The following is a 14,932-nucleotide window of genomic DNA, read 5'->3' on the forward strand; positions in this document are numbered from 1 at the left end:
CTTTTCCTGACTCAGTAGATCAAAGTAGAAATAAGAAATAAGCAGGAGAGTCAAAGCCAGATCCCTGAAGGCCACACAAGACAAGCCTAAACATTTTGTTTTGCCTGTTAAACACCTGAATTTGGTAAGAAGTGCATTAAATGCAAGCAGGTGCGTTAGATGAGATGAAAACGGGAAGCTCAGCATGCAGTGTTGTTTTAGCTCTGGAGTCTGACACTCCTGTATGTGAAATGCTCAGAATATCCTTATCACAAATCCAGATTAAAAGCACTCCACCCTGCCAGGTCTCTGCCGGTCATCGGTGACCGTGTAAAGCCAGCAGTGAGCAGTGAGCAGTGACGCGAACGGAGCCGCTCACCCTTGTACTGCAGCGAGTTGGCGGTGATGATCCTCAGCGTTCCCGAGATGGTCTCTCCCGGGCTGTACACCACTTTATTGTGGCTGAAAGTAATGTCGAATTCCTGCAGCTTGCCCATCGTCTCGGTGCCGCTCAGCTCGCGAGCCAAAAGCGCGTGAGATTCTGCTTGATCCGTGCGGTGGACGGCGGAGTCGCGTGCGTGACGTCACACCTGCAGCGTTCCCACCTCTCTCTCTCTCTCTCTCTCTCTCTCTCTCACTCCGTCTGTCTCTCTATCTCTGTCTCTCTGTCTTTCACTGTCTATCTCTCTCTGTCTCTCTTTCTCTCTCTCACACACACACGCACACACACACTCCCTCTCCCTCTCTCTCTCTCACTCCGTCTTTCTGTCTCTCTGTCTTTCACTGTCTCTCTCTCTCTCTCTTTCTCACATACACACACTCCGTCTCTCTCTCTCTCTCTCTCTCTCTTTATCTCTCACTCTCTCTCTCACTCTGTCTGTCTCTCTTCCTCTGTCTCTCACTCTCTCTCTATCTCTCTCTGTCTCTCTCTCACACACGCACTCCGTCTCTCTCTTTCTCTCTCTCTCTTTCTCTCTCTCTCACACACACACACACACTCCCTCTCTCTCTCTCTCTTACACTCACACACTCCCTCTCTCTCTCCTACACTCACACACTCTCTCTCCCTCTCTCTCTCTCTCTCTCTCCACCCTCTCGACAGAGCAGGGCGTGACGTCATCACGGACTATAGGGAAGCGCGTGCAGTGCAGGCCTTGCTAATATGCCTATGAAGCATTATTTATCCATGTAGCTGCTTTCATTCTGCAAATGTATTTAGATTATAATAAAAGATATCAGAATATTAATAAAGTAAACTATGGCTCACAGTACAGTTGGGTTGAGTGCAAATGTTTGCATCCTGCATGGTTTCTAGATGAACTACAGTAGACTCTGTTTTTCCCAAAAAAGAAAAAAAAAGAAAAATTCACAAGACAACAATCCAGAACACGAGGTCTTTCAACCGAAAATGAAAGAATAGACACTGTCACGTGCCTCTAGTGTCCAGCGTCAAAGACTGTTGAAACGATGCAGAAGTGTCAGAGTTATCATTTCTTTGTCTTATTAATTTTGTTTGAAGGGTATACAAACTTTTGCAATCGGACATTCCAGAGCTGGGGTTCTCAAACTTTTTTTTTTTTTTTTAGGGACCTCATTAGGTGTAAAATAATTCCACTGACCCTGTCAGCACATTTATTTTTGATGAACATTATCCAACTATTGAAATACCTCATTATTTAAATGTGTACAATAATATTTTGGCTATTTACTGGAGCTGGAGAGGTTTCTCTTGCTTAACTTTCCACCAACAGGACACATTAGGTCTAAGTTGACATTATTTATAGACCAGTTTGTTTGTGAGTTGTTGAGATTTGGATTAAATCCATTCAATTCAAGTGACAAGTCAAACAGGCTAATAACTGTAAGAACTTAGTAATAAGTATAATAATGTTTATAATAGCAGTTTGTGATTTGTGCCATTGTACTAAAATTAAAAAAAAAAAAAACCCACTGACTGCCCCACTGCTCAATTTTTTTATTCTAAGAGTGTAATAATGTAATAAGTTAATTAGAAATAAAATAAAAATAAACTCTTTCTTTCTGTCCTGTACCTCCACTCGTGCGCAAGAACGCAGAACACTTCCCTCACATGTCACTGTTATGGTTAAATTAAATGACGACAATGATGGACTTTTAACCCTCGCCCATATTTTTTGAAAAACATTCTCCAGTCTTCTGGGCATGCTGACAGCTGCGGTTTGTCTCTGCAGCAGGCCTGGTGTATGTAGTGCAGTTCAGTTTAATCCAAGGGAGGACAGAACGGACATCATGTCATCCGCAGGCATTTATAATTCTGAAGGTTATAATCTCCAGCACCCTTCATCAACATCCTGTGAAGATAAGATGGAGAGAAAAGTCGCTCTGGATAAGGGCGTCTGCCAAATGCCATAAATGTCAATGTAAATGTAAAAAACAGAGGGGTTAATCCTTACTGGAAGCCAATTTCTGATTTGATCTGATCCAGACTGTACAATACATTGTTTGTTTAACATTATCACAGTTCTGGCCTTTGCAATACTACTGATATGGTAGAAGGTAGCAATATATAATAGAGCACTCCAACAATTGCTATATTTTCTCTGGGTTTCACTGGCATGATTTAAGAAAAAAGCTTATTCTGGTAACGTTAAAGCAATACAATCTTGTGACACAATTAATTGTGATCCATCAAGCGTTCATTACTTGGTTTAAATGCAGTGCAAGGCATACCACAATCATGGTGTGTAGAAATATAATCAGAATTTGCTTTTGTCCATGTAGTTCAGGCCAAATTCAGACACTAACTCTAAATTTAGATAGACTGATATGTAATCATACGTATACCAAAATGCAACAGGCACATCTAAAATGTGGCTGATATACACCAAGTCTACACACATAGTAAAAAATTCCCATTATATTATGGCTAGTAAGTAAGGGAAAAAGTGAATGCTTTTACCGTACTAGATTACTAAGGAATAAAATGTGGATTGTGACTTCCTTGCCTGCTTATAATCTTTAAAATCTTTTTAGCATGAGCTGCACATTTAATGCCACAGAAAAATAATAATAATAATAATAAATATGACAGTATTGGAAAACTGATTTGCACATTAAAAATACCTGAACCAGAGTGTTGATTGTTTAGAGACACACGCTCTACATGGCTGTAGCCTTTAATTAATTTCAGCTTAAAAAACACACCTATTTGTGGAATGGCTTAAACAAACTAGCTGTCAATACAATTAGACCACATGTTGATGTTCTTTTTGTCAACAGTAGATCAAGAGGTTTTACCTAGGATAAACTAAGACAGGAAGGCAAAGCACATCTAATATAAAACCAAATGCTAACAAATGCAACAGGGCTACAGGATGTCATGTTAGGAGCCCTCAACAACACTTGAAGAATTTTTTTAAGATTATTAACATATTGCAACTTGTTTTCTTATGTGACTCAGGGTCAAGATTCAGTGCTTGCTTGTGCTGCCCCCTTGTGAAATTTGCTGTCAAATGAAGTGATTGCATTATATACACACACCTCTAATCTTTTGTAGCTTAATCTTTAGCTTGTAGTTTTAATGAAAAACATGGTAAAACTATTTTTTTTGTATTTGCAGTGAAATTTAAGCCTGAAACTAGATGAATCATGTTCATTCATTTTCTGTGCTGCTTATCGTACACAGGGTCACGGGAAACCTGGAGCCTAAAAAGAATTGTTGTACATTTTACAGTAATTCACTGACAACCTGGCAACAACTGTAAAACATAGTTACAGTAAAGCACTGTATTATCTTACATAGTATAAAATAACACATAATCCAGTACATTTGCTCATTTGGCTGATGCAGGATACAGCTGAGCTGAAGGTTAAGGGCCTTGCTCGAGGACCCAGCCATGGAGGTTTGGCAGTGCTGGGATTTGAACACATGACCTTCTGATGTGTTACTCAAAGCCTTAACCATTGAGCCACCACAACAAGCTCAACTAGCTTGCACTGATTCAAGCATTACAACCACTGAATTAACTCCACTTAAATCTTGCACTGAATCAATCACCAAGACACTTAACCTTAAGCTCAACTGTATCCCGCATCAGCCAAATGAGTAAATGTACTGGATTATGTGTTATTTTATACCACATTATTTTATACAATGTATACCATGTTTACTGTAAATTTTACAGTACTATGCTGGCAAACCAGCTTGCCAGTTAATTACTGTAAAATCTACAGTACATATATTACAGGGTATGCAGTAAGGTTTTTTTATTCATTTGGATGGATGGCTATTCATAAATAATTCTGAATAAGACATGGACTCCTTTGTATTTAGTCATCCTCGCAGAATAACAAGAATTTCATAGGCTTAAGATACAGTTCAAGCCAAACTTATGTTATAGAAACTGCTAATGCCACAGATTTCCCAGACTCTTTCACAATTGCATTATTCCACATTTTCCCAAAGTGCCATTGTGTAGAGCTAAATAGACACTGGTGTAATTATGTGCATAGAACGTCTTGCTTTACAACAAATCGCTTGTGTATCATTTGCCTTCTTATTTATTCTATTATCTAATACAGTACAGTACAATACAGTATATTCAATATATGTAAACATTTGTAAAGTACTGTATATATTATATATCCAATAACATAGGATCATGTTTATTAGTGGAATTTGGAGTGTTTTACTCCAAATCATTAATATCCAGATCAGTCAAGATGTCTTCCTCCTCTTCCTCCATTAGGCAGGTACGAGCAATAGCACCGGTCACAGCATATGGGTCACAGTTGGCCGCAGGTCGGCGATCCTCCAAATATCCTCTCTTGTCCTGGCTAACTTGCAGGGGGATGCGGATACTGACTCCACGATTAGCCACTGCGGCTGAGAACTCATGGATATTGGAGGTCTCATTAAAGCCTGTGAGTCTCCTCTGGTTGTCCTGACCACCATGGGGATCTGAGACTCGAATGTGCTGGACATGATGCGCGCGTAATTTTTCTATGAGCTTCTCGATATGCCTAATATAGTGGAGAGAAGCACAAGGACATGCGTAAGGACATATCTGTTTTTGTTTGCATATCCATGTATAAAAATGTACTCACTCAAGCCCTCCTTCTGCTCTAGTGGTCTCAGTGCTGAAGTTAGTGTGGCAGCCAGCTCCGTTCCATTTCCCTGGGATGGGTTTGGGGTCCAGAGTGGCAATTACACCAAAGTCTTCACACACTCTATGCAATAGGAAGCGTGCCATCCACAGGTGATCTCCTACTGCAATTCCTTCACATGGACCCACCTGGAACTCCCACTGTATAGAGACAAGCAAAAATGTTTGGCAACATCTATCTCTGAACCTTTCACATGTTCAAAAAGGCCGTATTCAGATTTGGTGACTTATGTCCGAAAACTATATCAATATTTATATGGAAAAATTTGTGCATATTCAGGCATGGGTTACACACATGCTTGAGTCGATTTTCTGGGCTCATTCAGAAGTAGAAGCATCTGAGATTTTCAGTAGTGTCTAGACCAACACCTTTAAATACAAGCACTTGAAAAATAAAAATTAAAAAAGACTAATACGATGATGTATAAATGAGAAGACGGTAAACATTGAAATAAACTCTAAATCTAATAATATATTGACAATTTATTTCTAGGCCTAATTGTAATTATAGCTTATAAAATAGCACTTGATCCAGCACATTATTTTGATTTTTTTTTTTCTGCTTAATGCTATTCCTCACTTGAGCCGATATCACACAAAAAATGGTCAGAATCACATGTAACGGAGACATGCCTCTGTTTTACATAAACTGTGCCCCATGTGTGCAACTCATGTAAATTCTGAATAGCACCTACGTCTATAAATACATCTAAGGTCCAAATATCGATGTGTGCAATTGTGGTATTAAATCCTCACCTAAACTCTGAACACGACCCATAATGAACAGAATGAATGGAAGTTGGAAATTACCTGAGAGGGCTTCACCTCCGCATTGGCACCATAAATTTTGATGCCTGCATAAATGCACGCTTTATAGTGACACTCTACGATGTCTCTGCCATAGGCCCTATCTGCACCCACACCACAATAATATGGACCTGATAAAGAGATTAAAAAAAAACATGAAAAGACTTCTGCATGTGATATTTATATAGACAGAAACAATAGGCACAGGTTCAGATTCAAAAGCTACAGTATACTTTGTGTCTTTGCATTTCCAATTTTACCTATAACACAATAAAATGTGTAAAAAGCTATTATAATAATTAGGACAAGCACTATCTTTTTGTCTTTCATAATAAAATGCCCAAGCATCTAATTCAGCACTCTGACATAAACTTAATTTCTCACCCTGTGGTTTGGGGTAACCGTTTGATGGCCAGGAGTACGGATGTCCATCTATACCCAGCAGAGTATACTCCTGCTCCATCCCAAACCATGGGTGGAAGTCCTTCACCTTCTCCATGATCTTCTTACAGACATTCCGATGATTAGTGTCTACATATGATCAAAATCAAAATCAAAGTAGTTTTTTAAATCAATAATATAATCAATCATTAATCAAATGGGCTAGCTTTGACTATACCTGCAGGTTTGCGGTTGTACTTGAGCACCTCACAGAGCACCAGTTTGTTGGGGTCCAGAGTGAAAGGGTCTCTGAATATACATACTGGAACCAGGATCATGTCGCTGTCAGAAATCCCAGCCTGGTTTGTGCTAGAGCCATCAAAGTTCCACTCTGGAATATCTAGTACAAAAGTTCAGCAAAGATGAGAGGTGTAAAATATAAATTCCCTTCCATAGTACAATTACTTATCAAGTGCCAAAAAATACACTGGTTGAAGTATAGCTTCAGTATAGTTGAAGTATAGCTTCTTTATTTCAAGTACAAAAGTGAAAAGAAAACTCCTTAAAATGAGAAAATTCCATAAAGTTCAAGAAAGAATCACAACAATAATCTATGTTGAACGATTCAACAAATAAATGTAACAATAGATATTAGGTCTATGCGTTTGATCTGATGAAGAATTTTAAACGTAAATTCCAGTTTTTATCCCTTTAATTTCTGATGCATTTGTACAAAAAGCCAATCATACTAAAAATGTAGAAATTTCCAAAATAAATACATTCACCCCCTGTTCCAGAGACAACTTGTATAAATTTAAGTGCTCAGCCACCTTTTCTTTCTAAGGTTAAAAAAAAAAGATATCAATAAGGTTTCATTTTTGGCATCACATTATTTGCTGTTAAAAATGTTTTATGGTGGATTTGGACTTTTGTGAAACCAAACATAACAGTACCACCAATGCAAAACACACAGAATAGTATGAAGAAGTGAGGCTGGGGCTGATTTCTTTCTAGTCCAGACTGTAGATTGTGACACATCTGTAATGGCTGAGAAGGTGACACATCTGTAATGACTGAGAAGGTGCATCTGAAATTCAGTCGTGGTTGTAATGAATGCAAAAGAGGTGGAATATTTACTCTTATCATCCTATTTTTACAAAATGCCTTTGGAATGAATAGCTAGGCTAAGCACACATTTTCCAACTGACAGAACCGTAATTTTAGTCTGTGTTTTTTTTTTTTTTTTTTTTGCTAGGTTCTTGAAAATAATTCTCGATTAGAGTGTAATTTCAGACGATGTTCTTGTGATACCCTCAATGCTGCTGGGTTCAGACTCCAAGGTTCTGGTTTTACTCCGAAGACCCTCCCCTGAGCCATCAATCCAGACATAGGTGACCTGACAGAGACCTTCCTGAGGAAGGCTAAAGTAGTGGGAGCGCAGCACTTTATTTAGCTGAGAGCTGACAGACAGGGAAGACGACATGGCAGCACCTGAGACAGTTGAGGTAGACTGAAAATGACAAAAGCACAGAGATTCTGTAAAAACAGAGCACTAGAAATGCTAAGCAAGAAAGGTAGTGCAGTTCAGTGTGGCAAATTCTTTATGCAAGTCTTTATTATGTATAGAATAAAAAAAAAAAAAACGATATGATGTGCTGTTATAGGAAAATAATAAACAATGTGGTGGCATGATGAACTCCAACACAAATTGGAGGTATTATTACCACCCTGAAGTTGATTGTTTTCAATGATTGTTAGATTATGTGACATATCCATCATTGAAATGATAACATATTAGAACAAGCCCATTAATATAAACCTTGCTGTTATAAAAAATAATTGACACCTTCTGACCAATCAGATTCCAGAATACAGTGGTGTAGTATAATATATTTTAATTGTTCGCAATCTAAAAAATAAAGTGCATGCAAATAATTAGATAAATCATACAACAGCTGTGTAGTATAATACATTTTAATAGTTAGAAATCTAAAAAATTATGTGCTTGCAAATAATGAGATAAATCACACTTTGAACAGACAAACAAATTCTTTTCAGCAAAAAGAGAACATATTTATGCATAAATACATAAAATAATAAGAGCATTCTCAACACGTAAAGGAGACTTACTTTAGGAGGATATGGTTTGTTTGAGATTCTCCCTCTTGTTAACTGTACAGTGAAAACTGAACAGCGAAATCTGATTAAGATTCTGAATCCTGCATTTAAATGTTGCCTGTGATGTAAAAAAAAAAAAAAAAAAAAAAAAAAAAAAAAGCCACACCCATTGCAGGTTCATTACTGCTTACCTAAGTGACTTAGACAGCTTACACAAAGCCAATCCAAAGTACTTTTGGGTATACAATTGTGTACATTGCACTTCTTTCTTTGACCAAAAAAATGACGTGTTTTGTGTAATATATTAGCTAATTTTAAATTTTTTTACACATCTGCCTTTACATAAGACAAACACTAGCTGGGTTCTCCATTTCACCATGAATCCATTTGGGGAACTACGATCACTGATGCATGATTGTCAGCTGAAATACAAATTACTCTAATTTGCTGAGGCCAGTTATCCACCTTATTCAACACACAATTACATGCTATAACAGAAGCCACTGAGAGTGATGAGAGAGCTCAGTTTTATTGCAGAGCGAGGCACGGACACCCAGCGAGGCCGCAGAGGGAGAGGACTGTTCATTAAGTCCAGGCTAGCTTCACTTCACAAATAAACAAGGGTGTAATCTGCAAGAAATGCTGATTGAGAAGTGAGCCATGGTGAAGGCAGCAGTGCTGTTTCAGCTGAACCAACATTATCTTTTTTAGTTCTCAGTCAGTGGGAAAACTAAATAGATTTGTGTGTTCGATGTGCACGTGCATTAGCATATTGTCACTGTTCTGATTGTATTGCATCAATTTGCATCTAGTTTGTCTGAAAGTGAACGGTTGCTACTAAGCAGTGCCGAATTTGCATGGATTAGAACAAATACATTTGTTTATAAAATATCTAAAGGATTGTACATTTTATTGCACATATAATTGCACAAATATTTATTAATTATAATTATACTATATTATCAATATCTATTGGAATACACTGCAAGAAATACAAGATTATGATGACATAGTGAAAGTTTTCCACAAATGATACATGTTGTGATTTTGTTTTTTAGGGACTTTCATTTATACATCCCGTATAGTGCAAAGTCACTTAAGCTATTAAGTGTTGAACACTTAATGTGTATTAAATACATTGAGTTTTACTAAGACTTGAATACACCTGAGCTGAGTACACTTGAGTTGTATTGGCAAATAAATTGTATTGAATACACTTGAGTTGTACTGGTACTTAACATGTACTCTATGCATGTGACACTTACGTTGTATTAAATAAACTTAAGTTGTACTGCCATTTAAGTTGCATTGACACTTAAGTCGCACTGAATACCCTTGAGTTGAGTATACTTGAGTTCTATTGCCACTTAAGTTGTACTGATTACAGTTGAGTTGAATACACTTGACTACACTTGGGTTGTATTGTCACTTGAGCTGTATTGAATACACTTGAGTTGGGTTGGCACGTAAGTTGAGTACACTGGAATTGTATTGACACTTACACTATATGGCCAAAAGTATGTGGACACCTGACATAAGACCCATATGTGGTCCTTCCCCAAACTGTTGCCACAAAGTTGGAAGCATACACTTGTATAGGATGATCTTGTATGTAGTAGCATTACAATTTCCCTTCACTGGAAATAAGGGGCCAAAACATGTTCCAGCATGACAATGCCCCTGTGCACAAAGCAAGCTCCATGAAGGCATGGTTTGCAAAGGTTGGATTAGAAGAACTCAAACAGCCTCCAAAAAAAAAAAAAAACCCTAACCTCAACCCCATTGAACATCTTTGGTTGAGTATATTTGAGTTGTATTGACACTTAAGTTGTATTGAATACACTTGAATACACTTGAGTTGAATACACTTGAATCGTATTGCATAGACCTGAGTAGTACTGAATACATTTGAGTTGTATTGAGACTTAAGTTGTATCGAACACACTTGAGTTGAATACACCTGAGTTGTATTGAGTAGTCTTGAGTAGTATTGAATACACATGATTTGTATTGACACTTAAGTTGTATTGAATACACTTGAGTTGAATACACTTAGATCATATTGCCACCTAAGTTGTATTAAATTCACGAGTTGAATACACTTGACATGTATTGAATAGACTTGAGTAGTATTGAATACATTTGAGTTGTATTGAGACTTAAGTTGTATCAAACACACTTGAGTTGAATACACCTGAGTTGTATTGAATAGTATTGAATACATTTGAGTTGTATTCAAGTGTATTCAATGCAATTTAATTGTGAATACATTAGAGTTGTATTCACAATTAAGTTGTGTTGAATATACTCGAGTTGAATACACTTGATTTGTATTGACACTTAAGTTATATTGCATACACTTGAGTATAACACATTTTAGAAGTATTGAATACACTTGAGTAGTATTGACACATTAGTTCTATTTAAGACACTTGTTTTCAGTACGCTTGAGTGTGATTGAATGATCTAGAGTTGTATAGACACTTAAGTTGTATTGAATACACTTGATTTATATTGTTCTATTGTGTTATTGTTATAGTGCTCTTTTCAAACATAGGTGTCTGTTTATTCATTATGCTTTATGCCATTGCTGCACAACTCGCCTGCTGACTCAAGTTCAGGCTCCAGGACTATTCTCAGATCACAGATGACTCACTCAGCACCAGATGCCCTCTGTATGTTGCTTTCTTCACATACAGAACCAGGTCAGCCATGTGAAATTACTCTGTCAGCTCCTATATCTCATATTCTCCTCACTGCTCATCACTCAACTCGATTACTATGGTACATCTGTGGATCTGATGATGTGGTGCTTTGCTGTTACAGGCGAAGAGCAGTCACAAGCTGAGGCAGCAGCCTTGGGACACGAAAGGGTGAAGAATAATTGTCATTGTCACCACCCACTCACACTCATCAGGAAGAAGACAGTGAAGAAGATGGTGATGGGCATGGAGTTGTTTGTTCATTCACTGTCTTACGCCACATTTTTAAGTGAACCATGTTGGCCCGACCTTGACTGTCCACACCTCAATATTCCTTTGACACTGTTGCGGTGTTGGCATTAGTTTGATTGATAAAGGCAAAACATGTTGTTGTGTGGGAAGCACTTATGGAACACATGCTGTGTGGGTTGGACAGACAGTGACTTATGCTACTCGTCACTTATGTGTTGATTGTGAATTCTAGGTGAGAAATCACCATTTTGTATTTCCTAGAGTAGAAAGAAGTGGGTGGTATTTGTTCATGCAAGACATTTCTTTCACAGTGGCATATTCGTTGTCTTAAACATGGACAATAAATCAACTTAACAAATTACCAAATAAAGCTAGTTAGTGTGCACGGATGACACTCAATCTTATCTGATTTAGAAACACACAGGTACTTATCATACACAGTTACCTCACAGTTGAACATATCGAGAGAAAATAAAGATGTTAGTCAGACTTGAGTAATATCTTTTATGTGCGACATGAGGACAGAACTTCCTAGCTCATAGCCGAAACATTGTCCAAAGACTTTCTGACTTATTGTCAAACATACTGTGTTACATTGGAAACTTTATTAAGAAGAGGATAATAACTATATATTGATTCATTTCTCTATAGCCCCATTTCCCCATAGCCTAGTCAATTAGGTTTCTGGGCAAGCAAATCATGTGCCTGGGCAGCATATTGGAGCTTTTACTTGCCAAGTGGGCTAGCTAGTGAATTTATGATTTGTCCACCCCTAGGTAATACTGTGCATCTTCAGAAAGTCTCACTTTAAGCCTCATGAAGTTAATAATTAGCTATATTGGTTCTGTAGTTTGAGTCTCCAGTCCACAATTCATCAGTTTATTCACATTTGTTGATACTGTTGCTTTGTTTTATTCATTTTTTAACTTATATTCAATATAAGTGGTAAATGCAACACACTAGTTATTTTTAACATAAATAACACATGTATTTATATATACACTTAGTCATTTGGCAGACATTCTCATCCAGAGCAACTTACAAAAACACAACTGCTATGTGTACAGAAACATTCTACAGCGATCTAGTATGTAGTGCAGAAATCCTTTTGACACATCACATGAATAAAAATAGCACCTCAGTCTCTTGTCAAATACAACAAATCATACACACCACAGAGACAGCATTTATGTTAACAACATCTGAACTTCACTGTTAACAAAAACAATTACAATCATTGTCCGGTAAAAGGCAGTATCTGGCATAGTGTAAATTAAATATTCTTAATGTGATAACACAGAGTTCGTTATACAACCCATAGCCATCCTCGTTAATTTTATGCCTTCCTGACTATGCGGCAAGTCTTCTTCCATCTGAGTCTATCTGACCTGACAGACTTGCTGCTGACTCTCCACGGGCCATGGCAGATACGGGCACTGAAGGGAGAGAGAAAGAGAAAATCACACAGATTAGAGGAATAATGCATCATATTTTAACCAAAAAGCCTGTCCCTGGAACATTGGGCATGAGGCAGGGCACCATGCATACAAACATTCACTGACCAGCATGGTACCAGGCGACCGGTGAAGCTGGAGGAAACCTATGCATACACAAGGAGAAGATGCAAAACTTCACATAGACAATAATGCAAGCACAGGATTGAACCAGTGACCCTAGAGCTGTAATGTGGCAACTCTACTCGTGGCACTACCCTATATTTATCTAGATTTAATTTAATCTATATTTATTTTTTGAATAATATTGATACAGTATAACTTTGTTCAGAGTTTGCCAGAGGAGTGCTGAAATGCTGAAACTGAAACTCTTTGGGAGCAACATCAACACAAGAATGGTTCATCAGATGCTTAGCAACAGATTTTCATGGCTAAGCAGCCAGATACAAGCCTAAGATCACCATGATCTCCTTGTGTGATAGAAAAGCTCGCCACCATTAGAGTGAGTCACACATCACTGTCTGCCAGTCTGATGGATGAGGCTGGGCTTGATGGATGCTTGGAGAACACAAATAGTAATGCTAACTGTTGGAAATGGAATTATACATGAGATTTTTCTCATGTATAATTCATGGTTAAGCTCAAAATGAACAGCTTTTACTGGAAGAACTTGACTGGCCAGCCCAAAGCCTTGCCTTCAATGCCAACGATCTATAAATTTGACAAATGATCTCACTAATGTTCTCATGGGCAAACGGAATTGAAGTGTTGTATAGCACAGTTACAAAAAGTGTTAAAACTTTCCAAAAATCGGGAATACCAAGTGTGCACTGTAGATGGGATGCCAGTCCATTGCAGGACACATTGCACACACATTTACAGATCTATGGCAATTTAGTGTAGCCAATCCACCTACTGGCTTGTTTTTGGAGGAAACCCATGTGCACACACAGGGAAAACATATTTCCACTCAAATGATATTGGGAAAAGTCTGTTCTGGATGGGTTGGGAGTTTTCGTTTCCCAGATTTTTGTGCTTTGATATTTTTTCTTAACATATAATTTATTTTTCAGAAAACATCACAGATAGTTAGACTTAACTTCAGCTATAAGGCCATGGATATATTAACAGCATGACAACTGTGGCATGATGTGAGGGTTATTATAATATCTGCATTATACTCTGGGTGGCATGGTGGCACATCAGGTGGCATTGCTACCTCACACCTCCAGGGTCCCTGGTTCAATCCTGAGCCTGGGTTATTCTCTGTATGTATATTCTCTAGATTTCTGTGTGGGTTTCTTCTGGTTTCCTTCCACTTTCCAAAAAAGCCATACCAGCAGGTTACTCTGAAGGTGTGTGCATTGTGCCCTGTGATAGACTGGCATCCTGTTCAGGTTGTTTTCCTGCCTCATGCTCAGTGTTCCTGGGTTAGGCTCCACATTCACTGCAATGTCACTAATTGTGAAAAAAAGAGCCAATTACACAGGGCACAGGTTTCCAACCCTGGTCCTGGAGTACCTCCTGCTTATTTTACTCCTTTCCTTCTCTAACACACCTTAAACTCAGAAAGGTGCTGGTTATTTGCTTATTTGTTGAATCAGGTGTATGAGAGCAGGGAAAACACTAAAATGTGTAGGACAGTTGCTACTCCAGGACCAAGGTTGGGAGCCTGTGACATAAGGTTTTGATCCTATCTAGCTGATAAACAGTTTTTATGTGATAATGCTAAAAGCAAGAACAGTTATAGTTGTATCTTAATATCTAGATGCATTTTCTGCAGACCACTGAGCTGGGACCATTTGGGCTCAGACAGGACAAGGATGCGTGCTTAAAAAAAAAATAAAAAACTCACCTGGAGCGCCACGTCAGAGCGGCTCTCTTGTGTGGTTTGGCTGCCTGTGCCCGGTATTGAATCAGTCCACACACCAGGTCGTGTGCTATCATGACATACAACAGGAAGATGAGCACTGCAGGGTCCATGACACTGTCCTAGAGGTGCAGGGAGCTTATCCGTTGTAAAGCCTCTGCACGATGGACGATGCGTGCTTATGGGAGCGGTTAAAACGCGTGGGCTGTGACACGCTGTCATTTA

At 38.3% G+C, this 14,932-nt stretch overlaps 2 protein-coding genes across 2 annotated transcripts in view; both read right to left on the reverse strand.

Annotated features, from left to right (window-relative positions):
• The window catches only part of arrdc1b (arrestin domain containing 1b), a 49,818-nt gene extending 48,794 nt beyond the window's left edge, over positions 1-1,024 (reverse strand). Inside the window, exon 1 of the mRNA XM_026928942.3 lies at positions 359-1,024. Within this exon, the coding sequence (XP_026784743.1) occupies positions 359-476 (118 nt within the window). The 5' untranslated portion in view covers positions 477-1,024. The remainder of the gene's footprint in view (positions 1-358) is intronic.
• Positions 1,025-4,217: 3,193 nt separating this feature from the next.
• LOC113535552 (glutamine synthetase-like) lies at positions 4,218-8,494 on the reverse strand. Its single transcript, XM_026928943.3, has 7 exons — positions 8,442-8,494; positions 7,623-7,821; positions 6,550-6,711; positions 6,315-6,461; positions 5,934-6,061; positions 5,065-5,264; positions 4,218-4,980 (listed from the first exon to the last, which is right to left on the reverse strand). The coding sequence occupies exons 2-7, from the start codon at positions 7,792-7,794 to the stop codon at positions 4,647-4,649; spliced, it is 1,143 nt and encodes a 380-aa protein (XP_026784744.2). The 5' UTR covers positions 7,795-7,821; positions 8,442-8,494; the 3' UTR covers positions 4,218-4,646.
• Between the last annotated feature and the right edge of the window lie 6,438 nt (positions 8,495-14,932).

Source organism: Pangasianodon hypophthalmus, chromosome 15 (genome assembly GCF_027358585.1).
Source record: "Pangasianodon hypophthalmus isolate fPanHyp1 chromosome 15, fPanHyp1.pri, whole genome shotgun sequence".
Classification (NCBI taxonomy): Eukaryota; Metazoa; Chordata; class Actinopteri; order Siluriformes; family Pangasiidae; genus Pangasianodon; species Pangasianodon hypophthalmus.

What these genes read in the sequence shown, in the direction of transcription:
- LOC113535552 (XM_026928943.3), bottom strand. Translation starts at nt 7,794, where the DNA reads ATGTCGTCTTCCCTGTCTGTCAGCTCTCAGCTAAATAAAGTGCTGCGC. An exon ending in CGGTTACCCCAAACCACAGG is followed by an intron (nt 6,062 to 6,314) that starts GTGAGAAATTAA and finishes TCTCTTTATCAG; the next exon opens with GTCCATATTATTGTGGTGTG. An exon ending in CGGAGGTGAAGCCCTCTCAG is followed by an intron (nt 5,265 to 5,933) that starts GTAATTTCCAAC and finishes GTCTCTATACAG; the next exon opens with TGGGAGTTCCAGGTGGGTCC.